Source organism: Conger conger, chromosome 1, assembly GCF_963514075.1.
Source record: "Conger conger chromosome 1, fConCon1.1, whole genome shotgun sequence".
Classification (NCBI taxonomy): Eukaryota; Metazoa; Chordata; class Actinopteri; order Anguilliformes; family Congridae; genus Conger; species Conger conger.
The window spans coordinates 67,160,090-67,171,723 of record NC_083760.1 but is presented as its reverse complement, the minus strand read 5'-3'; the positions used below and the strand labels follow the sequence as shown (position 1 = coordinate 67,171,723).

Here is an 11,634-nt window from a genome sequence, read left to right as displayed (position 1 = left end):
TGTGTCATTTCCTCCTCAGATTCCAGTTGCAGCTGAGGAGGCCCACACTCAGAGGGAGATGATTCCTCATGAAATCCACGGATCCTCCTCTGACAGCAGACAAGACTCCAGCAGTTTCAGACTGAGTCCTGTAGCCGTCAGACGCTGAGGAGGCCAGAGGGGCCATCGAGTAAGCAGGAGGACCCTGCTGCAGCGATAACCACCTCTACGGGACACACAGAACGTGAGACAAAGAGGTAGAGAGAAAAGGGAGAGAGGGAGGGAGGGGGGGAGAAAACTGCCAAGAGAAAGTGAGACGGGAGTTGACAGCAGAAGAGCAACATGAAGTCCAACCAGGAGCGGAGTAACGAGAGTTTGCCCCCCAAAAAACGGGAAATTCTGGCCCTGGAAGAGAAGGCTGTGGTAGTGGCAGCATCTGCCAGCGAGAGCCAGAGAGGGGGAAACCTGGCGTGGCTCGCGAGTGTGGCCAGTGGGCAGAGCACTGGAGGGCAGTACGACGGACCCCAGCACAAACCCATCTCCTCAGCCACGGAGTACTCCTCTTCCTCCTGCTCTTCACCCTCCTCGTCCTCCCTCTCCAGAGTTGCAGTGGCTGGAACGGCGTTGACCACTCTCCCTGCGATTTACTCTTCGCCTCTCTCTCAACCTGCCGGGACCATCCAGTATGCCCAACTGCCTCCCAATGTGCAGTTCATCAGCCCAGCCTATGGAGGGCCCTACGCCGGCTACATCTCCTCCCAGCTCATCTCCCCAACGGCCACGTCCACCCCCACCCTGGTCCAGCGCCCTCACCTGGAGGCCTACAGCAGCGCTGTGGTTTCGCAGGCCTCCAAAGGCGAGCAGCACCACCTGCTGGGCACCCCTCCTCCGCCCCAGTCCACCCACCCAGCGGGCCAGTATGTCCAGATGGCCGGCTCCCCCCTGAGCGTCACCTCGGGGACGGTGGCCTCCCCTGCCGGCCACCTGCCCCTGCATTCGGCCGTCCTGCCCCACACCCTCACCCTCACGCCCTCGCAGGTGGTGCTCCAGTACGCCGACAGCCCCGTCGCCAAGAAGGACGAGGGGCGGACGCGGGAGCTGCTGAACGGGGAGGTGGAGAAGGGCCGGCGCTACGGGCTGCTGCTGGAGGCCAGCCTGCTGAAGCAGAGTGGAGTGGCCAAGGCCCCGCACGGCCAGCCGCAGCAGCACTACGAGGCTCAGCACGTGGTCATCCCCGCCGACTACACCCAGGACTCCTCCGGGCTCCGGACCTCCCTGATGCTGGTGCCCAACAGCCACGGTAACAGCGGCGGTGCTGAGCAGGACTGCAGCCCGGAGAAGCCCCCGTCCTCTGCGGCTCATGGTGGTGCCGCCCTGGGCAAGCCCATCTCCAGCAAGGCCTCATCCTTCACCTTCCCCTCCTCCACTTCCTCAGAGGGGCTGAAGACACACATCGCCTCTCTCTCCCCACACACCGTCATCCAGACCACTCCCAGTGCTGCTGAGCAGATCTCCATGGGCGTCTCTGCCCCCGGCTTCTACCACGCCCCCCAGCCGCCCATCATCGGCTACATTGCGAGCGGAGGGCAGCAGCAGCAGGCAGTCAGTTACCACGCCACCCTGCCCCAGCACCTGCTCATCCCGAGCGGGCAGCCCCTGCTGGTCCCAGTCAGCAGCAGCAGTGGAGTGGAGCAGGAGCCCTGCCACGCTGCCGTTACCTCCCACCAGCAAATCGCTGTGTCGGCCTCACACTCCTACGTGGCCACGGCGATCCCCAAGTGCGAGCTCGTGGGGGTCGCTGAGCAGCAGGCCGCAGGAGCCTACCCGGCTACAGCGGCCCCCGGAGGCCTGGTGCAGGATCAGCTGCCTGCCCCTGTGGCCCCCGCCCCCTTGCTGCCCCCCTACTTCATGAAGGGCTCCATCATCCAGCTGGCCGACGGGGAGCTGAAGCGGGTGGAGGACCTGAGGACGGAGGACTTCATCCAGAGCGCGGAGATCAGCGGCGAGCTGAAGATCGACTCCAGCACGGTGGAGCGCATTGAGGGCAGCCCCACGCCCAACTCCGCCATCATCCAGTTTGCTGTGGGAGAGCACAGAGTGCAGGTGAGCAGAAAGATGGGCGCTTTTCATGAAAAAGAGTGAAAAGCATTAAAAGTGATGATTTAAAAGCTCAGAATGATGGATATAGCCTTAAATGGAGCTTAGAATGTTTGATATTCTGGGATCCAGTTGAATACCAGCCCCTGCACTTATTTTCCGAGGTAAAATTTATGGAAATAGGTTCAATTATCTTGTCTGTGTCATATCACTCCGTAGTGTGGTTCCCCTCACTAAGATAAGAGCATCTGAATACACTCTCAATACAGCTCAGATCACATTGAGCTGCTAATTAGTAGAATCAGGTGTGCCAAATCAGGGTTGAAGTGAAAACGTTCAGGACGGTAGATCTCCAGGAACAGTGTTGGTGACCCCTGCACTACACTATAGCACTTCTAGTCTCCCTGTTTTTTTCTAACCAATCATGCCCCCTTTCTAGACTCCATTATACTCTAATGGCTTCTTTGCCATGCCATTAAGGTAAGATGAATTCAGTGATGTTTCTGAGTTCTCTGAGTTTCCAGCATACAATACGTATATAACAGTGGTATGAATCCTCTATCTCTCTTTCCCATCTGTCTAACACAGGTGAGTGTGGAGGTGCTGGTGGAGTATCCCTTCTTCGTTTTCGGTCAAGGTTGGTCTTCCTGCTGCCCGGACAGGACCACCCAGCTGTTTGAGCTGTCGTGTGCCAAGCTGTCGGTGGGTGATGTCTGCATTTCCCTCACCCTGAAGAACCTGAAGAATGGCTCTCTGAGGAAGAGCCAGTCTCAGGCGGCTGGAGCCCCGCTGAAGCCCCCCAAGGCAGAAGCGCATCACCGGGACAGGGGGGGTGACTGCAGGGAGCAGGAGAATGGACTAGGGCAGTGGGCAGGGGGCGTGGAAGGCAGGGTGGGAGGCACCATCTCTGAGAACGGGGAACTGAAGTCCGGGGAAAAGACTTGCACACCCCAGGCACCAAAAACAGACTCTGGAGGCACTGATCGACCTTCTGGGCGTAAGAGAAGATGGTCAGCCCCAGAAGGCCGGCAGGTGGAGAAGTCAGGTGAGGGGCCATCCCCACCCCTGCCCAAAACCACATTTATCCCTCAGGAGGTTAAGATCTGCATTGAAGGTAGATCAAATATAGGCAAGTGAACAGTAAAAGGACTTTTTTTGCAAATGGGGGAATGAGAGAAACCTGATTCAGTTACATTTGTCTTTCTTTTTTTTTTCTTTTTTTTGCCTATCCAGATTTCTGTACTGTAGGCTAAATTTACCACACACGTTCATGCTATAATTTTGCTTTAGGTCTGTGTGGTTCCTACACATACGGCCTGTTTAAGCTTAATCCTTGACTAAATTTAGTTTTGCATGGAGAATTTCCATTCAAAATTGAATTTCAGTCTAGCACTAGACTTAATCTGTGTCTGTGAAACTGGCCCATAGAGTTTTTACATTTTTTTACATTGCACAGGCTATGGAAATAGTTCCAGAATTCTCAAGCAAGTTTGTTTGGGGGACTGCAGTGTATCATGCATACATACATAGGCAGGTGCATTGCTTGACTCCATTATGAAAAATAAGCTGGTCTCCTTCCTTTATATCCCATTTACACACTTCTCATCCCCTTCCAAGGATGGGACAGGAACAGACAGTGTGGCACATCGTTCAAGGTTGCAGGAGACGCAGGATGTTGAAAGGCTGTGGTCCGGTCCTGTCACTGAGAGATGGCAGTAGAGTTCATGTCACATGACCAGCTCAGTCATATCACTGGCGCTGTTTATTTTCTAGCCCCTTGCATTCTGACCACACCGCTCCAAGGCAAGGGCAGGACATCACCGTGGGCTCACTTCCTCATAGCATCTGTGCGCTAAGGCTGCAGAATCTGGAATGTCAGCACTTTACCTACCGCGTTTGGTGGAATGGCGGAACCACTCCTGCCATGCGCCTCCCTACCCCCAACCTCACTGTTTCCATGGCAATGGGGGGTGCAAGTGGGAGTTGACATGATGTCAGCCAACTCATGCGTTCTATCCCTTTTTTAAGATTTGAGTGTATTTTTTTGTCATTTGTTAGTCTCATAGATAGCATTTACCTTTTCATGGGATCCTGTCTGAATTACAGACCATGTGGAAAGACAGTGGATACCTTGGATAATCTGCTTATGTCTCAAAGATATGTGGTGGCTGCCAGAGACGGAGGACTACCCTGCTGTAAAATACAGCTATGCCTGCTTGCCCAGCTTGAAAATTGAGCTGATCAAGCTGGTCATAAGATAGTCTAGCTGGGTATGAGCAAGTCAACCAGTTAGTGCTGGTCAACCAGCTACCAGCTGTTACAAACATAGTTTGAGCTGTTCAAAACCTAGCTTCAGCTGGTTTTTCAGCAAGGTGCATCCGCCTCAGTAGCAGAGTGCAGGCTGTGGGGGGAGAGTGAGGCCTCATCAGGCTCATAATGGATCTAACTGCCACACGCTTTCATTGATTGACTTACACAACAGAATCAACACATTTTTTGCTCAATGTCAAAGCACTTTGATTTGTTCAAGTCAGTGAGTCTGACTGCCTCACTCTCCCATTGCTAAGAGCAGGGCACCCAGAACTGGCCTCTGGGCCTTATTGCTGCTGCACTATGCTCATTATACAGACACGTCTCAGTTCACTGTGGGTGGCAGCCAAAGGCTCAAACCTACAGCCAGGGGTGGTTCTGCGAAAAATGATCTGTAGTTAATCTAACAAGTATTAATGAACACATACTGTATATTCTGTTTTTTGTAAACCTGTTTGAAAAGCAAAGCAATCACTTGTGTGCAAAGCAGCCACAAGAAAGTGTTTTGTGAAACAAACCAAGCACTGCAAAGTTGGTGATCCTTGAACAACTTTTAAAAGCTTGGCAATGTCCAACCAAACACTTTCCCTGGGTTTCTGGGTGCCTTTTCAGTGATTACAGAATCCACTGCTGAACTGCTGATGTGTCTGTGGACAGCCCCAGTGATGGTGGAGTCAGAAGGTCACTTTAAAGGGAAACGGTGCTGATCAGAGAGGGGATGGAGGATCTCTACCCACAGCACGATGTTTACATTATTTTTGTTATAGAACTGAGGCTTTGCCTGTATAAACACACTGTCTCTCTGTCAGATATTTTACATTCAAAGCACATTTACTTTTATATGTCATGCTCCCATTATGTGAGGTTTATACACTATTTGGGTGGTATTTAACCTCTAGCCACAAATTTACTTTAATTAGCAGATTTCCTCCAGGCCCCTTCCTGTGGATGCGGAAATATGAATCATTTTCACTACTGCTGTCTGGCCTTAGAGGCATCTCTGTAGCACAATGCATTTTTATGTTTTTCCCCATTTCAGTAGCTGGACATTTTAAGACTCTTTCTCATGGGAAAGATGGTGCGGAGAAAATGGAATACATTTTTTTGAAATACAACCTGTTGGTAGATAACCCAAGAAGATTGAATGATTTCAAATCTTATATGTCCAAACTGTTCTTTTTTAGCTAATGTCAGCAGCCCAAAAGTGCAATGTACAATCACAATGTGCTGGCAGGGAAAGGGGTTTTTGTCTGAGAAAGCAAGTGTGATAATGAACCAAGCTGAGATTCTTAATCTCTCGTATTTTATCTAGAAATGGAATTATCACTTGTCCACTCCGTCATGAGTGCAGGAGCACTATGTATGGACAAGTTAGGTGAGACATATCCAGCTTGTCATATAGTTTAAAGTGTCTAATTAGAGAGACCCCTTGAATGATACCACCCTGTTTCAATGTTCATCACAGCTGAAGGTGCAGGCCACAGGCCAGTCCCTGACCAGACAATCAGTGCAGGCATATGATGTCATCAAACGGCAGCAGTCATCCCTGAAGATGAAGAGGGCTTTTATTTATTTTTTATTTCTTTCCTTTTTTAACTACTATGTTACAAGAGAATTGTGGAGTATGTTTTTAGCTCCAATAATTCTATTTTCTTGTTATTGTGTTGCCTGTTTGTTTCTACTTGGTTTAACCCGCTTATAATCTTTACAGTGTTTTTGTGGGGTATTTGACAGGAAGGTTTAAATAAGAATATCCTCACTTTGAACATCATGGGAATATAGATATGTGAAAAAAGTCTCAGACTCTGAAATTATTATTTGGTAACTGAAATTGTTCCTTTATCAATGTTCAAGGTTCTACCCACAAACATGTGAGAGGTGTCCGTCACCTGCATCTATGCATTGTCATATATATATGTATGTGTATGCTTGTGCACATACACATATGTATTTATGATACATGCATGATTTGTGCATGCATATTGTTTTCTGCAGTACGCATTCACAAATGCACGTGTGCACATACTCACATGCACACTTTTTCCATGAAACACTGAAATGACCTGCTTGTGTTTTGTGCGTGAAAACAATACTTAGTGATTTCCATGTTCTGTACTGTAGTGTGTGCATATTTGTGTATATACTGTTTTGTACAGTATACACACAGTATATACGTATATAATGAAAAATTCAGTGTTTTCTGTTTAACGTTATACTTTAAGAATCTTGCAATTTGCACAGCTGGAGAGTTTGAGATATTTTTGGGGGGGCTTGGGGGTACAACGAATGTTGGGAATTCATTTACCTAAATGTAGCAGTGACCAGTACTTTACAATGCCAAGATCTTCCCACAAGCCCTGCAAGTGGGTCTTCTCTTCTCTTATTATCATGTAGGAAAGGAACAGGAAGAATCATGCACACATCATTTCCTAGCTCTCTGATTGGCCTCAGAGGCCTGCCAGTCAAGAGAGAGGCGTGTTCACAGCACAGTGAGCCACGTTTGCAATTAATCAAGTGCATGGTTGAGTACACCAATGCAGATTTTAAATGCTTTATTTTTGCAGTGAAACAGGGTCTCTTGGATTAATAATGCAACATGCATTTTATTCATATTGTCTTTGAGGGATTGGTGTTAGGGAGACCTTCCGGATAGAGTGGTTCTGTTTGCTCACAGAATTTACACATCATCTAAAATCCCAGTTGTGTATAGTTGCAGTCATATCATGATCCACAACAACAATGCTGTCAGTGTGTGTAACCTTCAGGGAATACTTTACAGGAAGATTGTGAGGTTTATTGGTTTAGGGTTTTTTAATGTGTAGAAGTTATTTAACAAGTGTGCTAATCCATTCTACCAGCACAAAACAAAAAATGTGAGTGGGACTCTTATTGTGTTTAGTGTTTTCATCATTGAATGAATTAACTCAACCAAAAGAGTACCCCCTCCCAAATCACTTTAAGCAGAAATGAACAGAGACAGGATACTGTTTATTTTGTTTGACTGTTTTGTTTTACAGTTGCATGGCCTACCATTTAGAAACTTCAGGGAACTTTAACAATAACACTCTTACAACACAATATGCAGTGAAAGTCTCTTGGTATTTTATTTTAATACGACTTGTGTGTGTCCAACCCCACTTCACATAATGACCTCATCAGCCCTTTATGACTACAATGCTTGACCAGCCTGATTTCCCCAGTTCTGGAACTTTCTATACCACACCATTGTTTAATTGTGTTGATTCTGATCAACTCACCTTGATTTGGTTTTCTGTTTTTTTTTTTCTTCCTCCAAGTCGAGGCCTGGTAGTGGGATGCTTTGGAAATGACGTATGAGGTAGCAAGGCCATCTATATCTTGGCATCAGGTCAGCCATTTGGTTTTTTGTTTGTTTGTGCAATACCAATAATTTTTCTCTCCCATTGTGCCAACTCGGAGTGGTGAGTGAGTCATTACCCTCTGCCTGCCCCCCATCCCTTAACCCACCCCTGTTATTCTATTGTCCTGTGTTTTGGACATTTCTCTTTTACAGTCTTTTGCCTCGAACTGGAGAATATGCAGACAGGGAGTGAACCATACCTGGTTATCCACGTGCCTCTTTTACCACGTGCAGCTTGCAATACATCATCCAATCACTGCATCACACTGTTATGATCCTAAAACATGCCATTTTCAGTCTTCACATCAGGGTACGTTCCTGAGAATTTTTTCTTTTTAGTTATTGTCAGAATAAAGACAGTGGAAATGAAAGGAAGATGGAACAGTCCATGAAAAGCAATGTTCTTAGAAATATATATTTATTTGTTTTTGCAGAATAGTTCCATGCCGTAGGGAGCTGACAATGATGTCACCTGCCAAAGTGTACGCAACAATATATGATCAACAATGTTCTGTCTCCCAAGTAAGAGTCTGATAGCGGTATGTGTGACAGAAAGCAGTCTGTGGAATCCCTTAGCAGGCTGCCACTGACCATGGATGCCTTACTGAGTGCATCTGGTGTCTTCTATTCTTAGCACCTTAGCATACCCCCATCTTTGTTTTTGATGGTCAGCATTTCCAGTGTGAAATGTTTTGAAACAATATTGAGGAAATATTTCCTTTAGGTCACAGGACAGAAGCAACTGCATGTGACATCATCCCTCACTCCCCACTGAAGGCCAAAAATCTTAGATTTTACTCAGGGAAGGGGCTGGTGTGTGTGTGTGTGTGTGTGTGTGTCTACGCATTTGTGTGTGTGTGTGTGTGCGCGAGTGTGCGTTAGCATAGGCGTGTGCTCATAGGTATGGTACACGAAAGCAGCACTTTTATGGCCCGGGAGCAGAGGTTCTCTTTCCCCATGAAATACAGACAAATGTCATTTGGATTGCCTAACCTCCTAACCCGCTTTTGGTCCTTATTTTATGGGATTGTTCCCAGACAACAGACCTCAAACAAAGTGTTTAACACTTAGTAATGCGGAGACAGATGCTCTGGGGGTCTGTCTCCACCTCGCCAGCACCTCCTGTGGCTGTGCTGTGTCACTGCAACCTTTCATTATTGTGTACCCTAATAGCTTGCATTTGTTTGTGACCCTTGTGAATAGTGATATTGCTATCATAGTGAGAAACTGACAATAAAAAAACCTCATAAAGTGGGGACCACTTTTAAATAATGCACATACAATTGTTAATAGTGTAGATGTAATAATACTGTTTATGCACTTTTGATGCCGAGAAAGGACTTGTCTGTTTATAAGGCCCGGTCCTTTTGAAGTCTAACACTTTTTTCAAAAATACATACATGAGAGAGAGAGAGAGAGAGAGAGAGAGAGAGAGAGAGAGAGAGAGAGAGAGAGAGAGAGAGAGAGAGAGAGAGAGAGAGAGAGAGAGAGAGAGAGAGAGAGAGAGAGAGAGAGAGAGAGAGAGAGAGAGAGAGAGAGAGAGAGAGAGAGAGAGAGAGAGAGAGAGAGAGAGATGGATATGAGATAAGGCTATGAGTACCTGCTGTGTGTTGAACATAGCAGAGTTGCTGTTACATTGGAGAAACAGCCGTTCCACCCCATCCACTGCCCCTCCCCCTAGCCCCCTCACTCATTCCTGGGTCTATGGAGCAATAGTTTTACGGGTGGCTGCTGTAACCTCATAGGTCACCAATTCAAAACAAATTGCACACCTTTTCTCTCGGGCTTATCTTTAGTTCAGTCTTGATTTGTTGGAGGTTCATTTTTTTATAGATATATGTCATTAATAATAATAATAATAATAATAATAATAATAAAAATAATGAGAAGTACAATGAAAATTATTATTATTATTATTATTATTATATGTAGCATTGTAACCTTTTAATAGTGAAATATAGATCTGTTTTTTTATGTTTTGACAAAATTGAGCAGCTGCAGAACTTTGTGGTTGTTTCACACATATGTTTTCATTTACAGTTGCACAAGTAAAATTGATAATTTCATGGGAGGTTCAGTATTTCGAGAGAATAAGTATGCATTTTGAGCTGTTTATTTTTTACATTTCTAATCAATTTGGCACTCACCCAGAACCACTCTGTTCAACTTGACTGTTGTTGACGTCTTGACAATGTTCAGGCAGGCTGCTGGAAACACCACTCAGGCCCTGACATAGACAGGCCCCCAATATCTAACCCTGCTCATTATATCTGGACTGTTCTCTGTCGGGTTCATTAGCCCAATCATTAATATTATTATTAGGAATTATGTTTTGAATCCATTTGAACTGACTAAAATTGCTTCACAGTGAAAGAAGTCCCAGAGGATACAGGCTATGCTTGTGTGACCACAAAATTGAATAAAAAGCCTTGGTATCTTTTTATGGTGGTGCTTGTCATAAGATACCACTGTTATTTTTCGTTTAAATGCCCATATGTCTGCACTCCCATTTTAGGCCCGTTATCAAACCGTACCTTCCCGTCTCCAAGTAACGAGTTAGCGAGGAGCTCAGCTAACACGGCATGACTGTTTATTGGCCTGGTCATATGAAACCATTCCTCTCTAACTGCTGCTTCACTGGCGACTTCACACAGCAGACACTTTGTTCAAACCACGTTATTGAATTACACTGTTTGTTTCACTCTTTACTTGATTTAGTGTCATCCAGACACCCTTTCTCAGCTTTGAAATGGAAAAAAAGAAAAACAGACAGACAAGTGGCATGCCATGTCAGGCTGAAATTGTCAGACAACAGAAGTTGAGGCCTATGTCCCCAGTACCACCGTATAGACAGTGTGGGAATTCCACCAGTATATTAACAAATGTCATCACTTTGAAAACATGGCAAATCTAAATGGCTAACATATTTGAAAGTCTTTTTTACCCATTAGTGTTTTTTCCAAAAACTCACCCAGACTGTGGAACAGATTGGCCTGTTCTTACCTTGTTAAAATGACATGGGTATAGGGTGTAATTATCAATTAATCTGAGCAGAGACTGTCAGGATATGTTGTGGCTCATGTTTCAGTCATTTAGATTGAAAATATAAATGTAGGGCCTCCCCCTTGTGGCTGTTAACTGAAATTGCAATGTGTCCCCCTTTTGTGTTTTGGCTGGTCGAATAATGCCCAATATAGTGTTGTAGTCCACCCCCATTTCCCCCAATTTACTGACATGCACGCTATTCCAGTCGTCTGTTCTTTTCATCTCTTTTGAAAATGTTTCTTTTTTCTTTTTTCTTTTTGTTGGTTGTTCAGAGGAAGCCATGATGATTTTACATGGTGATGGTGTTCTAATGGAAGTGTCATAGCCCAGGGTGGTGAAGTACAGGTGTTGATGTGATGAGGTGAACTTTTCCATTGGAATAGCAGCGGAGGGTGGGTCTGTTTTATTATTTCTTGTTATTACACAGAGAAAGTAAACCGCAAGCAGATCTGCCAAATGGCAGGAGACCATGGAAGAGGGCAGATGCTTTGCACCGTACTATTAAAGGCAGAATTATCTTGAGTAGAGGCAGTTAGGAGGTCATATTGAAAGGAATCTTTTTCCTCTTTTGTTTTTCCTCATATGCGTGCAAACTCTCTTGTAATTTCAGTGTAATATATTGTACTTGCACTAGCTTTTTTTATATAAAAAACAACAAATATTAAAAAATGGAAGAATTCAAGTTATATTTTCTAATTGTGGTGTGTCTATTTGTAGGATACACTCAAGTCTGTTTATTGGATTTTATGGTCCTTTTCTTTGATGGTGCTTGCAGGTTTTCTAGTTAGAAATTATTTCATTATTATGAATAATAAAACAATATT

General features: G+C 45.5%; 1 protein-coding gene across 4 annotated transcripts; it reads left to right on the top strand.

Annotated features, from left to right (window-relative positions):
- The first annotated feature begins 290 nt into the window (after window positions 1-290).
- atxn1b (ataxin 1b) lies at window positions 291-8,623 on the top strand. 4 transcript variants are annotated; one of them, XM_061228208.1, is made up of 4 exons: window positions 291-2,082; window positions 2,665-3,121; window positions 5,699-5,761; window positions 5,852-8,623. In XM_061228208.1, the coding sequence occupies exons 1-4, from the start codon at window positions 322-324 to the stop codon at window positions 5,905-5,907; spliced, it is 2,337 nt and encodes a 778-aa protein (XP_061084192.1). In that variant the 5' UTR covers window positions 291-321; the 3' UTR covers window positions 5,908-8,623. The 4 variants fall into 4 exon arrangements, 3 of the variants coding, with proteins under 3 accessions (XP_061084192.1, XP_061084414.1, XP_061084277.1); XR_009706394.1 differs by having other exon boundaries at window positions 2,665-5,761; window positions 5,852-5,870; XM_061228430.1 differs by lacking the exon at window positions 5,699-5,761 and having other exon boundaries at window positions 7,683-7,703.
- The last annotated feature ends 3,011 nt before the right edge of the window (window positions 8,624-11,634 follow it).